General features: G+C 36.4%; 1 protein-coding gene across 9 annotated transcripts in view; it reads left to right on the top strand.

Annotated features, from left to right (window-relative positions):
* LOC129246023 (uncharacterized) overlaps positions 1–21690 on the top strand; it is a 122885-nt gene that overhangs the window by 66851 nt on the left and 34344 nt on the right. Inside the window, exons 11-13 of one of the 9 annotated variants that reach the window (XM_054884523.1) lie at positions 1078–1152; positions 5012–5560; positions 5954–10307. The exons of 6 other annotated variants lie outside the window; for them this stretch is intronic. In XM_054884523.1, the coding sequence (XP_054740498.1) occupies positions 1078–1152; positions 5012–5560; positions 5954–6024 (695 nt within the window). In that variant the 3' untranslated portion in view covers positions 6025–10307. Of the gene's footprint in view, positions 1–1077; positions 1153–5011; positions 5561–5953; positions 10308–21690 lie in introns of those variants that run through there. 2 more of the 9 variants (XM_054884525.1, XM_054884524.1) reach the window with 2 other exon arrangements.

Below are 21690 nucleotides of genomic sequence, written 5' to 3'. Positions count from 1 at the left end.
ATGAAAACGAAGATGAAGATGAGGATGAAGATGAAGATGATGATGACGATGAAGATGAAGACGAAGACGAAGACGGAAATGAAGATGATGACGAAGATGAGGATGATGAGGATGATGATAATGAAAGAAAGTCTACTTCAAAATCTCGGCGAAAAGACAAGCAGCGCAAATCAAAACACGATGATGATGATGACGCTGACGACGACGAAGAAGATGATGACGACGAAGAAGACGATGACGATGACGATGATGAAGCCGATGACGACGACGAAGAAGACGATGACGATGATAATGTAAAAAAAAGAAAAACAGTAAAGCAACATAAAAAATCAAAAAGAAACAAAAATGACAAAGACGACGATGATGATGATGACGACGACGAAGAAGACGATGACGATGACGATGACGATGATGAAGACGATGACGACGACGAAGAAGACGATGACGATGATGATGTGAAAAAAAGAAAAAGAAAAACAGTAAAGCAACATAAAAAATCAAAAAGAAACAAAAATGACAAAGACGACGATGATGATGATGACGACGACGAAGAAGACGATGACGATGACGATGATGAAGACGATGACGACGACGAAGAAGACGATGACGATGATGATGTAAAAAAAAGAAAAAGAAAAACAGTAAAGCAACATAAAAAATCAAAAAGAAACAAAAATGACAAAGACGACGACGATGATGATGATAATGATGACGACGATGACGATGACGATGACGACGACGATGATAACAATGACGATGACAACGACAATGACGATGACGACGACGATGACAAGAAAGCTAAAAGATCTCGAAAATCGCAAAAATCCATAAAGCCTCAAAAAATCCATCAGGCTAATGAACTTTGCAACGAACGATTCATAGATAAATTAGGTAAATCTTTAAAAATATTGTTGCCAACCGAAGATTTAGTCTTGTGGCATTCCCCACCCCTTCCTCTATTTTTGTAATCTATGTACTTATGTATGTATATAAATTTCCAATTCACTACTCAATTGCAATAAAATTATACAACATCATCATAAATAAATATGTATGTGTGTTTCTTAACCGATACAGGGTACTTAGTGTCCAAGCATAATCGTGCAATGCCGAAAAGCGCAATACACAATCGTTTTTTACCGAAGGCTGAAGGTAAAACAAACGACATTCTCATGTTTTGGCACAAATCAGCAACAGTAAATGCTTTTGGTGTGCGAGAGTAAATACATAATGCATACATACTTGTAATTACAAAAACAAAAATTGTGTCTAAATAAAGCCATGCACCAGCTGCTTTGCACGACTGCGCACGACGCCTCCCAAAAGTAGTCTACGTTCAAATCGTTCGAACTACGTACATACATTTCAACGGGTGATTTTCAAGAATTTTCGCCGTGAAATCGAACAAATCTAATTCTCAAATTTGGCACACTTCATAGGCTGGACAAGAACTGACTGACGGATTTTTTAAAATGCTACGCGAATTAGAACATTAGTAGAAATCCGCTCCAGCTTTGAAACGTAATCATAAGGGGAGGGCTGCCGTGAATATTTCCGCGTCTCAACATTTTATTACACTTTGGGCAACCAGAGCAACCTGCGTAATTCACTCCTGAATGACTTGGCCTAATATATATCGACGTACTATTAAAATATTTCGACAAAGTTGCCTAAATCTCAGCTAGCGAGCGCAGGACTATTCGAGGAGAAGGTGCTGAGATCATTCCACTTTATCCTCCAGAAAACTGCTGTAGAAAGGACTCGAAGTAGTACCAAATCTCACCGCGTAGGTTGTAATTTTAATGGTTGTACGGGCCTTTATGCACTGCGACCTAATTACTTAATTATAATTATTTAGTATACCAAGGAATCGAACCAGCTCCTTAGGAGGGAGCAATTGTACGTCTTCCTCCTCTAGTAGGTACGGGGCCAGGGTTCTGTGTCTCCTGTGGCCTAATGCCTTTAAAACTTTTTGGAGGGATTAAGGCCGCTTATGCCGTTCCAGAGTTCCCTGGTTTTAGTTTGGATTCATTTTTTAGTTTCCTGTTTTATACTACATAGAAAAGACGCGCCCGCCCACTCCGTCATGACCGTTCTGTCATGTTACTCCATTTTAAGAGGCGTAACTAAGAGTGGTGATGGAGGTGTTTTCTGAGCGACACAGCGCAGACCCAATTAGCACAAAAGATGACATTTTGAGACACCACTCTGGCCATTTGACTATGCATCTGCCTATGTCGTCTATTTGCTTTTCTGCAATTTCTTTTAAGTTAACCATCGATAATTCTCCCGAGCATTCTATGTCGTTGCGCACCCAAACTTGGGCACTCACGCAGGTAGTGAAAGACTGTTTCCTTACATTCTTCTTGCTTGCAGCTTCTACATTTGTGATTGTACAGCCGCCTCATCTGTCTGTCGTGGTCTCCCAAAGGCCTGTGGTCGGTTATTGTTGACACAATTCGGAATATGTCTGCCCGTGGTCTTCTTAACAACTCGTCAGTTCCGGATTCGTTGAAATTGGCCCACTTTTATTTTGTCCTTTTGCAGGCATCCGTATTAGTCCATCTGTCAATGACCTGTTTCTGGAATAGCAAGACAATCTCCCTTTTGCGCATGCCATGGGGACAGCCTATTTCTACCGCTTCGGATTCGCTATAGGATCCACCGTCTTGCCAGTTCATCAGCTTTCTCATTTCCTTCTATGTTCCTATGTACCCAGGTGATGGCTCAGCGAGTGATGTCTGTCGTGAGCGCTAAAGCATTAAATTCCTTTTTGCATTGTCTGATGATTTTTGGATTGGTTGTTGGTGACTTTAAAGCTAAAATGGCTGCATGGCTATCTGGAAAAGCTCTGTGAAGTTAACTATTCATAGCAAGCCATGAGGAGCTTTTTCATGGCAGAAATACACTCGAAGGTTTCCCATTGCCTGCCGAAGGGCGACCGCTATTAGAAAAATGTTTTTCTTAACTTTGGTGTTTTCCCCGAGATTCGAACCGACGTTCTCTCTGTGAATTCCGAATGGTAGTCGCGCACCAACCCATTCGGCTACGGCGGCCGCCTTTTTTTTATTTTTTATTTATTGATTCGAAATATAATTATGAAGACTACTAGGCAATTTAGATCTTTTTTGATCAGCCAGTTAGTCAGCCCAACCTATTCGAGTCGGCCCAACCAATCCAATTTTTTTTTTTTTGTTGCATAACTCCAGTTTTGTTCAGTCTATAGGTGTGCCCCATGCGTATCAGCCAATACTGAAAATACCAAATAATTTACCAATTAATTGAACTACGAAAACTCATGAAATAGCCTCATAGGTATGTATGAGCCACGCTGCGAACGTACACTTCTGGCAGGAAAAGAGAATTTTGGAAATTTTGAAAACTTTGAGTGAACTTTGCATTCCACCTTTGATATCTACACTAACAAAATCTATGTTTTCGTTATTTACCCCGCTCCCTTCATCCTAGTATTGTTGTTGTTGTTGTTGTTTGCATTAACTCTACTTAGATGTGTTGAAGTTTGCCAAGTTATCCGATCCCCTCTTTAGTACCTGAAATTTCCCCTTTTGCCTAACTGCACCACACAATAGTTATCGAGATGCATACATAAATAAATGGAAATAAAGAAATGCAATTTTCGCATTTTATCAATTAATATTTGCTACAAGTAATCAATGGTCCTAAGAAAAATAACAACTACATTGATCAAAAAAAACATAGCTGACACAATGTTTTTATGAAAAAACCTTTACTTGATTTTTCGAGCGTATAAAATTATGAAAAAAAAAAAATTTAAGTATTAAAAAGATTTTTAAAATCAATGAAAATACATTTTTTTATATAAAAATAATAATAATATGTAACTCTTGCGTTGACGTTTGTGGAAGATTTATTTGAGTTCATTATTTTATAAGTAATTGTTTTATTTGTTTATTAATAATACTTATTTCTTATGTCTAAAACTAAAGCAAATCAATAATTTTTCTATAACACAAATTATGGTCATGTGAAAGCTGCAAAAACAAAAGAATGCATTTCAAAAGCCATTCAAGCCAAAATCAACAGAAAAAAATTAAAACATGAAAAAAAAAAAATTATAAAACAATGTGATATAGAATTACATACAATTTGTGAACAACAAAATTAGCTACTCGTACATGAATTGAATTCGATTGACTCGCTTAGCATACTTAGTTTTTAGAAGAATGTCAGCATCAAAAGCATTTTGTCAGTTATACGTTTTATTTGAAGCAATTTCGAGATGTATGTGTGAGCATACAACACAACGTGTACTGTGCAGTAGTAGTAGTAGTAGTAGTAGTAGTCGTAGAGTAGTAGGTGAAGCACGCTTTGCGCCAAAATCTATTTTTCAAAATTTTAACTTGAAAAAGCACAAAACATGCAAACGAGGAAAACAAAATAAAATTTAAAAAATATATATAAATTAAACTGAATTTTCTAAGTAAGATTTTACTAACTTTCTGTGGTTCTTGATTACTATTAAATATTACTTTAGAACATTTATGTTGCGAATTAATTACAAAAAAAAAAAAATAAGAGAAAAAAAAAATAAAATTTTTAAATAATGTGCCTTTGTTTGTACGTGTGTACAAACTGTTACTTTTTAGTAATATAAAGAAACAAAAAAAACAAAATTTTAAACTAAAAGAAATAAACAAAAATTGCATTTTAGACAAACTCTGGTCGACAAGCCAACATTTCTGAACTGTTTCGTTTGACTTTCGTGTACTTTTTCTACTACTTTTTGCGCTCTCTCTTATTTTACTTTACTTAGTAACATTTTTGGATTGCATATACTTTGTTTTGTCATTAAAAGATCTTTAAGTAATAACCGATCAATTTTCTATGGCAGTTATGTAGAGAAGTGCTTTGTTGGAAGCCTTGCCAATGTTTTTTTTTTTGGTTTTTTTTTTTTTTTGTTTGTTCTTTAGAAGCCACTACTATTTTTGAGAAACAATCTGACAAAATGTTTTTGTTTGTTTGCACACAGATGACGAATGTTTCTATGTTGGATTGGGTCACGACGGCAGTTCAGCACGACGTGGCATTAATTACGCACCAAACGTTTACAAACCATTCCAATGTTGTCCTACTAAACTGGAAAAATCTACAAAAGTTCCTAAAATGACCGCACAGCGCATCGGCCATAGCAGCAGCGATGCAACAGCCAAACGTAGTGGCAATTTCCAATTTGGGCCAGCAGCAACCACCAAAAACGACGCAGGCGCAGCCAGTAAGTCAGCAAAAGTCAGCTATAAGAAGGATAAAGAGCAGAAGAAACCACTGAAGCGTACCGTCGTCGACGATGATGATGATGATGATGATGAGGATGACGACGATGATGACGATGACGACGATGATGATGACGCAGTGCCAATGGGCAAGGTCTCCTACACTAGTCCACGAAAAAGCGGCGGTGCATCAGCTAAAAAATCGAGCAGCAGCAACAAACAAGTAGCTAACGATAAATCCTATGACAATGGAAAATCGGCGAAAAAGGCTCATGCTAAAGATGGCGATAAATTGAATGTGAAAAGCGGTATGTTCGGCTTTGGCAGATACATTATCTGGTAGATGTGTGTATGTAAAGCCAGATTTGTGTCGTATTGAATTGTTTCGTATACTACATATGTATGTATATATACCTACATGCATATACATATACATGTACATATATACATATACATATACATATACATCTACATATACATATATACATATATAACATATGTCAAATGCACATGCATGCATGTATGTAATGTCGTCGCCGTGTATATGAGCGTATGCATGCACGTATTTAGACCACACACACACACACACATATACATACATACATATATGTATATGCATTTGTGGAGAATGTTCGTGGAGACATTTTTTCCTGTTTTTATGTGTTTGTTTTTCTTCTTCTCTTTTCTTCTGTATTTTGCAGGCCTTAATTATTTGCATAAACGACTAAAAAATCTATATGACCTTTTTCAGGATATCTCTCTATGGGAATAAGGAAGCAATATAATTGAAAAGAAATTAAAATTAAATAATTAACTCATACACACACACACACATATACACCCTCATATGTATACAATGAGAAAATAGAAGGAACAATTGCAAAAAAATGTCACACTAATAATAACTAAAAATCGCAAACGACAGCCTAATAAATTCAATAGCCAAACCCCCAAGCACAAGAACATCAATTAAAAATGTAAAAAAAACAAATTCCTTATTGTCTGGAAAAATACTGAACAATAAAATAGTTCCTAATTAATAAAACTATTGTATAAATAGCGCTAATACTACCCAAAAATTAATTTAAAAAAAATTTTAGCAAGAAAAATTACGCAAATACTATATAAGAAACATTTTGTATAAAAAGTGACCCAAAAACACAGTTCCTTAGTTCCTTAACTCTTTTGCATCACTCAACGGAATAATACGCGAACAAACACTCTTATCACTGAGAGGGGGAATAGGTCGCGCGAACAAAAACGCTCTCTTATCAGCATGAGCGTACGCGTGAACAAACACTCTCTCCCGTATCACATATGGCCTCGGGAGACGGTCCAGCATGCTTGACTGAGCTTTGTGTGTGTTAGTACAGTCGGGTGTCGTCGTGTCACACATACTTGTTGTCGGCTTTTGAATGATGAAAATCAAAAATTTTAGATATTAGCGTCAATCAGCCGACACGCACACATATAAAGTTCTTGTCAAACAATGCTTGCCCGTTACCAGAGGCCAATAGAACGGAATAGTCCGCGCGAACAAAAACGCGCTCTCGTATCATCAAGTACGAAATAGTCGGCGCGAGCAAAGACTCTCTCTTATCAGCAAGAACGGAATAATCAGCAATAAATTTATTTTTTGTTTTTGTTAAAGTTTAAGGAAAATTAATAATTTTGGTAATTCTGTAATATTCTTTTTCATTAGAACAAACAGTAAAAGTCTTGCCGACGCAATGTATTTTGAGTACATCGTGCATTTCGTTAGGTGATGCAAAAGGGTTAAAAATTAGCGCACCTACTCTAGGAGTTAAAGCATTAATGTTGAGTTGTATAAAAAACAGTGCTCCTAGATTAATTAATGGACTAAAAAAATTCATGCAAAACCAAAATTGGCATAAAACCCGGCTAACTAAACTAAAATTATACTTTTCATAAAAATTATACAAAAGAAATTCACACAAAACATAATTGGCATAAAATAGTTGAACTGCTGCGGCTTGTAGAATACAAGCCCCAAAATTATATTAATTTCCTTAAAAACGTATATAAAAAAAAACGAGCGCAAATACTTATAAATTTTCCTCATTGAGCACTGGAAATGTTTATATGTATGTATGTACGCACTTTTAAACACTAAGAAAAAAAACACATCTTGCGCGAAGAGAGAAAATAAATCTATTTCCCATTGAGAAAACCTTAAAAAGGAGGCAAACAGCTCAACAAAGTCAAAATTTCAAATAATTTTATGTGGCTGTAGAACAGAACTGCAATTCAAGCCGCGCAAAAGTTAGGTTAGAAAAAAATTCAAATAAAATCAAATAATGAAATCTAAAAAACGTTTCAGGAAATTTTTAAGAGCAAACATGCACGCCAATAAACTCCAAAGTGGTATTCACTATATGGCGCCAAAAATGTAACCAGAAATAATCAAAAAATCATTACAAAATAACCAAAGTAAAGATTTTTTCAAAATTATTTATCCAAACCAAAGTCAAAACTATAAACTAACAAAGTAAAGATTTTTGAAATGTATTTATCAAATTGTTAGACACACTCCAACAGTACTACCATAAACTATAAAATATAAAACTTGAAAGTAAAACTTTATGACTCTTAATTCACTACAATAGATTTCACAAGAAAAATCGACGTGTTCTTGCACGTAAAATTTTATAACTGTTAATTCACTACAATAGATTCCATAAGAAAAATCGACATGTTCTTGCACGTCCAATTTTATTTCACAAACTATTCACATATAGCGAATACCACTACGAGTTAAGTAAATATATAAATATGAGTGTTATTGCAAACACAAAAAGAGGAGTTTCAAAACGGGTGAGAAAAAACAGGATAAAATGAGCAACGTTAAATATTTTTCGTTTCAATTGAGCTGTAGAGCCATCACTAGCAAGAGCTTTTTTTAAAGAAACACTTAAGTACGTTAAAATACAAATATACATATGTACATAAATACGTGTCAAAACGTACACATGAAGCTGTAAAATAAGATTGTCCGAAAAAGAAAAAAAAAAACAAAAAACAACACTACTGCCTTGAGAGACCACTTGCAGTGAGCGCAATGCTCGCCAAATTAACGAAGAGTGCAGTAGCGCTCACATATTCACAGCCAACTTAACTGCATATGCATGTATGTGTTATCAAATGCGCTTCATTGAGGCGCTGTAAACATACATACATACAAGAAGTAGGGAAACAAAATAACTGTTATGTTTATCAGTTAGAAAAAAAATGAATTATCAAACATATACCGACCGCAGTTGTCTAAATGATGAACAATCAAACGCATATCATAACAACAACAATGAAAACAAAAGAAAAACCGCAAATTCGCAATACTATACAACAACACTTATTGCATACATATGTTCCACTGCATTGCAGAGATTGTTCGTTCAACAGACAACTCAACTTTTAAATCCTCAAAAAAAGCCTACATTTTTACTTGCACCTGTTTTTTATGAACTTAAAGCGTATTCACGGCGAGTTTTTTAAGTGAAAATTTATTATTTGTGAATTTGTAGTTAGTAATTGGTTTTTGTAAAACTAAAAAATATACATACTTATATCTGCTTAAGTGTATGTATATTCGAAATAAATTGCAGCTAATACATTTTTGCTCTCTTGACTGCGCTGTGAATAACGCTAACTTTGTATGTAACTTTGATTTCGCCTATTTTCAATTGTTTTTAATGTAAGCAAATCGTTTGATAGATTTCATTAAGAAGAATTCTCTCTCAACTTCATACATATTTATGTGCATTCTTTTTTTTACTTTTGCCGTTACTCTTTTGTATTGTACTCAGCTTGTCCTCTCATTTGTTTGTATGCACCTTCACCTACGCCTAATTTAAGCAATATTTTGTTGTTCTTTTTTTCACCGATCCGATTATAATTCAATGAAAAAGCGAAAATAAATTAAAACTTTGTTCAAAGTGAAGGCAATTTGCAATTAAGTAAAGAAAATTAAAAAAAAAACAAAACCAAATATATTTTAGCGATACTCGTTGTCAGTTAACTATTTTAATTTTTTATACTGTTTTACTACAAACGTAACTATTTACAGACTATTATTGTTAATGAAGAGAAAAAAATACTTATGTACTACTTGTTGAGAAATTTATTTTACAACTACAACACAATACTTTTGTAACTGTACTTAACACTTTTGATACTATTCATATACACATTTTGTGCCTTTTTGTGTACACTTTACAATGTAGGGGACTTGAAAATTTTATTTTTTTACAATTTAGCAATTTAATGTATTTACAATACAAAAATCAGTTAACTATTTTTTGCGCCAATAAGTGAGAAAACGAAAAATGCATTGAAATACTATGTATAAACAAAAGCAACAACATTGTAAGAAAAGCACATTGCAACAACACAATGCAATTGCTGGTATACCCAATTTTCAAAACTTTTTTTCTGTTGCATACCGTTAAGCGTAGCGCAATAGCATGTAAAGCCAAGTTTTTGTTTTTGTTTTTGTATTTTTTGTTTGTTTTTGGTTGAAAATAAAACTTAAAATTTGTTTTGTGTAAAAGAGCTGTCAAATGCAAACGCATTGCTTATAAAGCAAAAACTTGTCCAACGGTAGTTTGCATGCAACTACCGCTAGTTTTTTGCCAATTTATTTATTGTTGTGCCGGTATTCAAAATACCGTTAAACTCGCCATCTACCCATACTACTACATACATATGTATGTATGTAGGTATGTGTAGACGCGTTGTTATGTTTTACAAAGTTTAAGCACTTGTTATAAACACATTTTTCTTAATTAATTTTAATTATGAGTAAAAAAAAAGATTAACTAATGTATTTTTTCTAAAATGATAAAATTGTAATATTATTTAATACAATGTTGAACAATAGCGAGAAATTAAATATACAATAGAATATTTTAAACTATGGACCAAACGGTAGTCATTTCAAATGTCAAAATGTTAATTAATTTTACGCAACTTTATTAGTAAAATTGTAATCAAAACTGAGATTTGTAGAACTTTAATAAACAGATTTATATAAAAAAAACTAAACCACAAACGCATTCAAACGCAATTTTGTTATAAAATCATTAAAAAATTTTGTTATAAAATCATTAAAAAAATTTCGTTTCCACGTCAACTGCAATTATTTATTTCGGTGCTCATTCGTGATAAAAAAAATTAATGCAACAAAAAAATAAAAAAAAATAAAAAAAAATAAAAAAAAAATAAAAAAAAAATAAAATAAAAAAAAAATAAAAAAAAATAAAATAAAAAAGAAACAAATAAAAATAAATAAAAAAATAAATTAATAAAAAAAAAAAAATAAAAAAAATAAAATAAAACACATAAATAATTGGCGCGTACACTTTTGTTAGGTCTTTGGCCGTGTTTCCCCTCCCATTTGTGGTGTGCGTCTTGCTGTTGTTCCATAAAAGGCGGCACCTACAGTTTTAAGCCGACTCCGAAAGAGAGAAATTTTTTATGAGAAGCTTTTTCATGGCAGAAATACATGGAGAAAAGATTTTTAGAGGTGCACTACTTAGCAAACCGTTATTCGACTCTAAGCGAACTCGACCGATATACCGACTTCATTCGCTTTCTGTTTTAGCTCCTGGTGACGCTCAAGCATGCATGTTCTGCAGCTTATATGTGTGCGTGTCGGGTGCTTGACGCTAATATCTAAAATGTTTGATTTTCATCATGCAAAAGCCGACAACAAGTATGTGTGACACGAAGCAAGTACGAGTGTCGCCCGACACGCACACATATAAGCCTGCTGGACATGCATGCTTGAGCGTCACCAGGGGCTATTTCACTAAGCTAAAGCTAAATTTTGTAAAGCACAAAACGAATGACGTAGAATGCAAAGCTCCACTCAAAAAAAATGTTTTTCCACCATACCTAACGAGCATGTGAAGGCACCCCGCACGACACTAACCACCTTTTCACATGCCCTTTAAAACCTACTCATCTAACACCCCTCTCCCTCTGGAACCAACCTGTCGAAACAGCATGTTTCCTGGGCCTACCTTTAGATGAATCTGACGAAGACAATCGATGATATACTCTACACTGACGGGGCTTTTCTACTGCTACAACAACAACAGTAAACCTAATATCTATCATCCTGGACAAAAGTACACTCGGTGGCTTTCCATTGTCTGCGGCGGGGCGACCGCTATTGGAAAAACCTTTTTTCTACCATTTTGTTGTTGGCTCATTCGTGATGTGGCATACAATATTTGACAGCCGATTTATAATAGTTTTAAATGTCATACGAGTTAAATTTTTTGTTCTTTGTCGGGACAGCTAGCCAGTACAGCACTCAGACAACATTAAGTCCATTGTACTGCACTTGCGTTCGCTTTTAATTTTCTAAATATTTAAAAATCTTTAAATTTACCCAGCCTCCGAAGAAAACCGGGTAGATCTTGGGGCGCCAAGGAGCCAAGGTGGTCGCACAACTTAACACATCAATGGCAAAAACCTCAAGCCTGATTCGAGCGAAGGCCGGGCAGATGTATAGAAAGTGATGCGCCATCTCATCGCGCCTCTCTTCTCCACATGCTGGGCAGAGTGCACTCTCTGTGAGATGCCCACCTTTACCATGTGCGCGTCATCAGTCCAACCATCTGCCTAAAGTCCCCAATCGTATGAACCAGATGATCTCGACTAACAACGACAGTCGGTCGGACATGACAGGTGACATCAGTTTAGTCCATCTGCACCCTCTCTCAGCCTGCCTAACTCGCTTGTGCGTTGAAGTAACCCGTGAGCTAACCATGGCTTTGACGGAGTGGCATAACGGGCCAAAGAAGTTGGCCTCAAAGCCCATTCTAGCTAAAGAGTCATAGGTTCCATTGCCCGCGATACCCACGTGTCCCGAGACCCATGTTAGGATCAAGATATTATGTATACCGACATAGTTCAGCTTGGAATTGCAGAACTCAACTACTCTTGAAGTGGTTGAAGGGTTGTCTAAGAACATTGCTGTCGCTGCAGATACATACAGATCTGCCTCTCCATCTGTTTTCCACAATAGAGTTCATTGCTTCTTGAACAGCACACACCTTGCTTGAAACACAGATGCGTATACTCCAAGAGCGAAGTATAGTTTTGTCCCGCTGGATTCCACGTAGGCACCAAAGCCGAAACCATGATCGGTCCTGGAGGCAGCAGCCGTGAAAATGCGAAAACAGTGTTTGCCGCGCTCATTTTCAGAGTTTGACCGCAATTCAGCCTCTGGCACACCACACGAGTTGCATACAAATCCTTGTATTTTCTATTTTTTTTTTATATTGAAAACCTATCCAAATCAGCAGATCATCGCACAGGTCTAGTGGATATCTCATAAATGGATCTTCCAGCGCTGCCTTGTTGTTGTTGAAGTGGTTGAGTATTTTAGTTGAAATAATGCTACGTAATTGGCGTCGTTATACTACCACTGTTCAAAAAAAAAATAAAAATTTAAAATTTACCAAGACCCTACGGTAAATTTTAAATTTTTATTTTTTTTTGTTAGAGTCAGATCCATTTCGTGATATTCAAGTATAGCAGTAAACCTTTTATCTCAATGTCCGAGATTTCATTGATTAGCTGCAAGAAAGGCTTACCTAGACCTGCATAGGTAGTGCATAGGTAGTGAAAAAGATTTGCTTTCACCCCTTCCTACTGACGGCTTCTGCAGATGGGATTGAAAGGAAGGCTTAACCTGGGTGCATGGTCCCCTACTTTCTAATGACCTGCAAGATTTGCAGTGATACGCAAGATGCTTGGGCGAGGATGCTCCTAACAGTTACTTCGTCCTCTGGATGTTGTAAGACGGCCATGATTTTTTGGTATGGTCATCCTTCTTTCGGCTAAAGCTAAAGTAGCTTAGCATAGATTTGCTAAACGCGTTGACATTCTACGTAGTATCTACTTTAAATCTTAATATAAGTCAGTCTCCACCTGCTATCGCTAGAGACCAAGGTGCCTATGAGTGGTTTAATGCCATCCGCGTTTAACCTAACCTATCGAAATCAGCTGCGGAATAAATTAAAATAAATAAAAGTAGCTGTCGGCTTTTAGCTGATAACAGTGAAACAAGAATTTATTGTTGTTTTTGTTGTTATGTTTATGTTGGCGCCAGTTGGTACCTCCCTTCATTTCCCCAACGTAGACAAGGTCTTCCTCTTTCTCGTCGTCCAGCAATTTATAGAACTAAGATTGCCTTGCCGGAGCATTTTCGTTTATCCTCTAGACATGACCAAGCCAGCGCAGCTGCTGTATTTTAATAAGCTCCACTATGTCCATATCCCAGTATAGCTCATACAACTCGCTGTTCTGTCGAATACGGCACTCATTCTCGTCTACGCGAAGAGCGCCAAGATTACTGTGAATAAATTAGACAATTTACAACCATCATTCACAGCGCTGAATTAAGTAATTGGAGTTGACGTGGAAACGCACTTTTAGGATTTACTAAAATTTAAAATTCCTAAAATAAAAAACTCGATAACTTCAACTAGTGATGCCATTAACTAACAGAACCTGACCTAAGCAACATACCCTGAAAATTTGCCAGAATTTTGCGTTGAAGAACTCAATAATTTGTCAAAATTTTCATCAACATCGTCAAGAATTCTATCGGCGTAAAATTATAAAATCAGAAGCATGCATGCCGTATATCTTTGCTGGATTAGATGCGTGTATTAACATTTTTTTTACATGTGAGGATTACACTAGTTTACAGCCAAAACCTCTCTTCTGCAGACCATCCAAATCCTATGTGCAATCGACCGCTGAGCCCGAAAATCCATGTTTTCTAAAGGTTTTCATTAATGCCATATAACTTTTGGAAATACATTGGATTTAAAAAAATAAGCAAGAATAAAATTTTAAGTAATTTTTCTTATCCTTCTTGGAATTTTCAAGGGATATGGTTAGTTTTCCTTTTTGATGGGTACATCCTTGCCCTAACTAATTTGTTACTGGAAAAGCCAACTAATGATATCACAAAAATCGATTCTGTGTTGGCCACTCATTTAACTTGATTTAAGGGGTAATACGTATACGAGTATAACCCCTTAAATCAAGTTGAATGAGTGGCCAACACAGAATCGATTTTGGTGATTTCGAAGGCCGAAAAAAGCGAATTTTCCAGTTTTTTTTCTGAGAAAACTTTTAAATTTATTGATCTAAAAATTTTTATACTTTTATGCTATCTTTTAACTGTATTTTAAGACTCAGTATTAGTAAAAATATTTATTTGGAAAGGAGCTACAGCTGATCTCCGGGGGCTTCTCTCAAAAAAGACGTTTTGCGGTGACCACTATATCTCTGAACTGGATCCTCTGAAATTGAAAAACCAAACAGATTTCGTTAAAGTAATGTTAAATCTAGTAACTAATCGAAATAATAAGCAATTTTTTTTTTAATTTTTTTCAAAAAATGGCAGTTTCTCAAAAAAAATCGGTTTTTGACTAAAATTTCGACCTTAAATTGCTTATACAAAATATTTATCGGTCAGAAAATTAATTACTAAAAAATATATTTAAGAGGCTCGTGTTAAAATCTGAGACTAATCGGCTTAGCCGTTTTCGAGTAATGTTGCTCACCTTCAAAGTCGGCCATCATTTTGAGAAAAACGCGTTTAAAGTTTGAAAAACACTGCACTGCCGCTCTGGCCTTGTACTTTCAAGCACTATGAAACGCCTTTTCAAATTTTCGTGTAACTTCGAAAATATTCGCCGGAATGATATTACATTTTCTGTGTGTATTCTTAATTATATGTACATTAAGAAAAAAATACAAAAAAACGATTTTTTGAAAATTTCAACTGTATATAACTTCTTAAGTATGGTCAATGCTAAAAGGCCCAAATCGCGTACGTATAAGGTCTGTTTATGTAAAAATTATCCAGTAACTTGCCAGTAACTTAATTTTCAAGAACTCTCTCTCTCAAATAGCAAAATATCAAAAAAATTACAGAAACGCAAAACCAGTAACAATCTGCAAGTTTTACGAACAACTGATGAAATTATTGGCAGGAAAAATCACAAAAATTAAAAATTGTTTCACTAGAGTTACCTCGTATTAAACTTAAAAAAAATTCATGATTTCATTTAGTCCACAATAATTTCTTCCATTTCATCATCGCTGTCATATGAAGAAGATTCCATTAGCAATTGCAATTCGCAAATTTTAATTCCTGTTTATTTTTACTTTGCGATCAGCTGTATAATTCGTGTTTATTTTTACCTTCCAACCAGCTTTTTTTTGCACTTGCAATTTCTCACAAGTACAATAAAAATTTATCCAGTAAAAACTTGCAGCTTCCCCTCAAAACGAAATGTCATTTTGCTCTCTCACTTTCCCTACTTTGCTTAGTTTTTTGGGTACATGAACACCAAAACGTGATAATTTGTTACAAACTATTTGATTCATGAACAAACCAATAATAACCACGAATTCAGAAAGCAGCTGTGAGTTTGTGTTCTCTTCTGAGCTGCATTGCAAAGGCATTAACTCGCGATTGTTTTTTGTGAGACCCTCGTGTATGCGTAATTTCCCTTGTGATTTGAGTTCAAGCATCGCAGAATTATAGTGGCCGCTTTTTAGCTTTGCAATAGTAAGCCACTGATTTGAATACTCTTGAGCGATCAGCAGAAGATGATAACTGAAACATAACAGCAGACGCAGTAGAGCTGCTCTGCTTGCGCAGTCGAAAGGCAGAGCAAACTTGTGGCGCAGGTATATTGAGAGAATGACACAGGCTACCAAAAATATTTTTAATACTCTCAGTATGATCGGTGGAGACAGCTTCCTTTTGGCACGCATCCAGCGCAGAGGCTTAAGTAGCGCAATTCCACTATGTAGTTGATCTCAGCTCAATTTATGCTTCAGCGTTCCGCATTTTATGCTTCAGCTTTCCCCACACGTTCTTCCATTATTTTCATCGCTTTTTTCACGCTTCGCTATCTCAGCCGTTATTTCGCCAAACCGCTGCATCACTCGAAAGCTTCCACTCGTTCCGAAATCTCATCGAAGATACTTCTTTTCTGCAACTCGAGTTGTTTCTCTATCCAGTTGTTCTTCTATGTAGTTGTTCCTCTATCAAGCCAGAAAGGAGCTGGCGAGCTCCCTCTTTCTTCCGCTTTATTTAGAGTGCTAAGATTGCGGAGTAGAATACCGTTTAGCGTGAGATTTTGCATGTTGTTGGCATTTTTTGCTTGTTGTAATTTGCAAAAAATGAGTGTTCAAAGGGACTCGTATTTATTAAAAATAATACAAATAAGCTGGTGCAACAAAACAACAAAATGAAAATAGTTGTAATAAGACGACGCGTATGCTACCAAATGTTTGCACCATTATTATTATTATTTTTTTTGTTTTTTTTTTACAGTTTTTATTTATGTATATGAAATTTGAAATATCATTGTTTTTTCCGGCTGGCCGAAATCCAATTTTTTCTTCAGCGGTGGTACGTAAAGAACGCGAACTGTTGCTCCATTGCTCTTGCATGCCGCATTGGTGGGCAGTTCTCTCTGAGAGCAGTGATGAGAGTCGAGTGGCGAAACTTCGGGCTGTCTGTTGTGAATGCAGCTTTCCGATGTCGTACATTCTTTGGGTAGTTAGATGTACATTTTTTGCTGCAGAGAGGCATGTGCGTATTTTGGCTACACGAAGGTAATAATCTGAGTCGATGTTGGGTCCTCGCATCGTGCGTACTTACATCTAAAACACCAGAAGTGTGGGTCTTCCATCTATCGCAACATGATCGATCTAGTTTCGCGTTTTTCGATCAGGAGGCAGCCACGTCGCTTGGTGTATTTTCTTATGCTGGAATCTGGTGCTGCATACTACCATGTTTCGGGCCCAGGCGAAGTCGATCAGCCTCTGTCCATTACTGCATGTTTCGTTGAGCAGGCTGAATTTTCCGACTGTGAGACCAAAAATTACCTCCTTGCGCACCCTGGCATTGAAGTCGCTAATCACGATTTGGTCGCATCATCCTTCTTTTTCGTCGGAGGGGGGGCGCGAATGAGCAAATGTTGAAAAATCTCGCTCCGATGCGAATTTTTGCGAGACGCTCCCCCACCGGAGTGAATGAAAGTACTTGGCGACTAAGTCTCTTCCCCACTATAAATTCAATACCGAATTTGCGCTCCTTTAAATGACAGCTGTGGTACACGTCGCAAGGTCCAATGCTCTTCTTGCCTTGCCCCGTCCATCACATCTCTTGGACGGCAGTGATGTCAGCCTTTGCTCTTACGAGGCCATGAACCAGCCGAGTAGAGGCACCTTCCTTCATTAAGGGACCGGGTATTCCAAGTGACATGACTTCTCATCGGATGTTGTACGATGTTCAGATGCGGATTTAGTACTGCAAAAATCTTTGAAAAACGTGCTCAGTTCAAAATTTATGTCAGCTTTTACTATCGCAATGAATCCGCCATTCACAATATAACGCAAAAACCATTCCTGTGTTCTCGTTCAAAGAGTTAATCGCAAGCGAATAAATTGTCGCTTCACCTCCCTTGGTTTCAAATCATATGAATGACGATTTTTTTATGCTTTGATCATTCCCACAGCTTTCAATTGGTAGGCATTAATTACTGAGTTCCTTTTGTTTTAATTGGCGCAGTAACCGCATGAACAGTTTTCAATAAAGCGAGCCTCTCATTTCTTCCTTGTGCTAAACGGAACCAATTAGAAACAGCAACTAAAGGGAATCCCTTCTTCACTTGACCTCTATAATGTAGAGAGAGCATTTTTTTTTTCACTACCATCAGCAGCAGGTACCGTAGGTAGCAACTGAAGCGAATATCTTTATCTCCTTTTGATCTCTCTAACGCAGAGAGAGCATTTCTTTTTCTCTACCACCAATAGCAGTTTTCGCACCAAAAACCTTCCGGGCTGGAGCAATGTCGGCTATATTCGCAATCACGAATCCGTGTCAATCTTTCTCTTGAACACTCCAAGGGCCGCCTCATAGGACATCGTCATCGTCTAAGCTATGGCGCCACACAACAGAATGGGCATGATGAGAGACTTATAAGTTGTGATTTTTGTTCGTCGAGAGAGGACTTTACTACTTCGAGAGAGGATTTTACTACTTCGAAAGAGAACTTTGCTACTCAATTGCCAAAGTAGCACTTGTTGGCAAGCGAGATTCTACGTTAGATTTCAAGGTAGATCCTTTCAATCGTGTTAGTGCTGGTTTTCAAGTAAGCAAAGTTCGCTACTACTTCAAAAATATAACTGCCAACAGTGACTGTTTGCTGGATTAGCGGAGATATATCGTTTCGGTACTCGTTCACCTTCAGACCCATTCGCTTAACTTATTTATTAAGTCAGTCAAGAAAAGGCCGAAGTAATGACGCAATTCTAATGTCGATATTTTCGGTAAGCAGAAGCTGGATGTGCATTATTTTTCCCAGGCATCTTGCAAGTATTGGCGTATTGCGATTATCTGGTCGATGGTAGATTCCTCACTTCAAAAGCCACACTGATACGGCTCAGTCAGTCGGCTGACTAAATCAGCAAGTTTTAATCCTCACTGCATTTTTCTAGCTGTACAGGTCGATGTTTCACTTCTTCATCAAAATAACCGCTTTTGAAAAGCTAAAACCAACCGCGACACGTGTTTTCATTGACTGAAGTCGCGCTAAGAGTTTCCATAATAATTCTGCGTACCTCAGCTGCAGAGTTGTTTGCATTCAAAGAGAGCATCATTTTGTAGTTGGTATATTTCGCTCGCATGCTGATATTTTTACGCACAAAAAATGGATGGCGCCAACAAAAATTCACAAATAGAATGATGCAGAGTTGTTTACAGTTGCCAAGGCCTACCACGAGTCGTTCCTAATCTGACACTTTTGACGCAAAGATCATAGAAAAAGTGTGTAATCTATTTTGGGGAGACACCTTCATAGCCATAGACACTGACAATGGCCAATTTTTCCATTATATTTATTTTGCCGCTATTCTCTATTTCGATAGCGAAACATTTTAAATATTTGCATAGTTTCGACGCAATAAAATAATTTTTTTTTTTTTTTTTGAAAAATTTTTTTTAAATAACTTTGATGACAATTAACATTGCAAATTTATGGGATAACTACAAATACATGCACGTATTTATGTACTTGGAATGCTGTAAAACTAAAAAAATTTTCCCGTAGAAATTTGAAAAATTGTAATATCTCTTTTTGCTTTTCGAATGCCAAATGCGCTCGTAAATAATTTTCTCCTACTCAACCCCACCCACGCTTTTAGTTATGTTTCCAGCCATTCAAAAAATTAACATGCATTTGTAAATTTTAATTTTGAAATAAACAAAAACTATTTTTTTGAAACATTGCCAAAATTTTAGCTGAGATAAACAAACTAATTCTGAACAGCTCAAGGCGTACTGCGAGTTGCTACTTTATGCTGGAAATTTGATATACTAAAAATTGCTTTCATTAGCCGCGCATAAATACTAATAATAATACTAATACATAACAGCTGTCCCTACAAGACAGTGCTGAGCACTTTCGACAAAAATTCCAACACATTTACAAGTATTTTATTAGTCTCTAATACATGCGCATTATCAGAAAAGCATATACAATTTTTTTAATGGGGAAATCAAATATCTCATTTGATATTCCTTTCCCCTGTTCGGTGTGAATTCTATCTCTCTTTTACCAATAGCAATTTCATATAAGTGCAAAATATATCTACTGTACTTTAAGCGCCAATGCAACTCTTTTGTATGCTTTTAATGTGGCTTCTCTGAAAAAAGTTCTTGTGAGAAATTTGACTGTGTTTGTTGTATGGTCACCATAGCCAAATGAGTAGATGCTTGACTGAAACTTGAAAAATGAATCGTGAGTTCGAATCTCCGTGGATGAAACACCGAATTGATTTGTAAAAGTTTTCTAATGAAAACAAAAAAATATAAATTTTATATATGTATGTATTTCTAAATAAAACCTTTTATGATGACAAAAACTCCTCAGTCTGATTACTTTTTATGAAAATGAGGAGTTTGTCCTGATTACTTTTTGAGAACAAAAATGAGAAATATATCTATTAGTGCTGAGAAGTTTGTGATGACGACAATGAGGAGTTTAGTAGTCAGCAGTTATTACATTGTAAGAATAAAAATGATTAGTTGCCTTGTCTTTACAGCATAGTGGATATATTTTTTAATTATAAGAAATAGCTATTGGTAAAAGAGAAATAGAATATCACACCGACAAGGGGAAACTATCAGAACTTTCCGATGCCTAGAACGAAAATGTGTAGTTGGATGAGGATAGTGATGATGATAATATGAGTGCTTATATGATTGTCAGCTAACTTGTAGGGGTACAGCATGTACATATGGCACACACACATATAAACATAGCGAGTACCCTGTAGGCAAATTCACTAGAGCCGAACTGGGCAGTTTCTCAGAGAGCGCAGTTGGTGCTCCTTCGTCTTTCCATACAACCCATTATGGAAAGATTTTTAAAGGTGTTCTACCTTGCAGACCGTTATTCGTCTCTGAGCGAATTGCCGACGTTAATCGTTTTGTCTTTCACGAAGCAAAGCTAAATTTTGTAAAACACAAAACAAATGACGAAGAATCCAAAGTTCTCCTCAAAATTTTTTTTTCACCATACCTAACGAGCAAACCTGGTATCTATCACCCTTCCATACAAGCAGCTGGTGATTTTTATGCAGCGATGCTCAGAAGGTTTTAAATACGCTCTGTTGTCGATCGGAACAAGGAATATTCAGCAAAGTAGATATATTTGACGATGCCAACTGCAGCTGGCTTCCAACTAACTGAAATGCAAAAAACAAAAAATTACGAAGGTAAACTAAAAGTTAGTAGTTGACTTCTTAAAACTGATGCTAGAAAAGATCGTGCGAGCCGCAGAACATAATCGCTCAGGCACAAATTTTTATAGGAGCGTACAATTGTTGGCGTATGCCGATGATATCGACATCATCGGCCTTAACAACCGCGCTGTTAGTTCTGCCTTCTCCAAACTGGATAAAGAGGCAAAGCGATTGGGTCTAATGCTGAACGAGGATTAATCGAATCAGCAAATAAACAGTCGGCGCACTTGCGTATCGGCACCCACGTCACTTTTGACAGTTATGATTTCGAGGTTGTAAGCGACTTCATTTATCTAGGAACCAACATTAACACCGATAACAGTGACAGCCTTGAAATCCAACGAAGAATCTCTCTTGCCAACAAGTGCTACTTTGGACTGAGTAGGCAATCGAGTAGTAAAGTCTTCTCTCGATGAAGAAAACTAACACTCTATAAGGCTCTTTTCATGCCCGTCCTAACGTATGGTGCAGAAGCGTGAAATATGACAACATCTGATGAGGCGTCCCTAGCACAGGGACCGGCACTCGAAGTGTAACCAATTAAAAAGGCCATAAATTCAGC

Source organism: Anastrepha obliqua, chromosome 4 (genome assembly GCF_027943255.1).
Source record: "Anastrepha obliqua isolate idAnaObli1 chromosome 4, idAnaObli1_1.0, whole genome shotgun sequence".
Taxonomy (NCBI): Eukaryota; Metazoa; Arthropoda; class Insecta; order Diptera; family Tephritidae; genus Anastrepha; species Anastrepha obliqua.
This window is presented reverse-complemented; position numbering and strand designations above follow the sequence as displayed.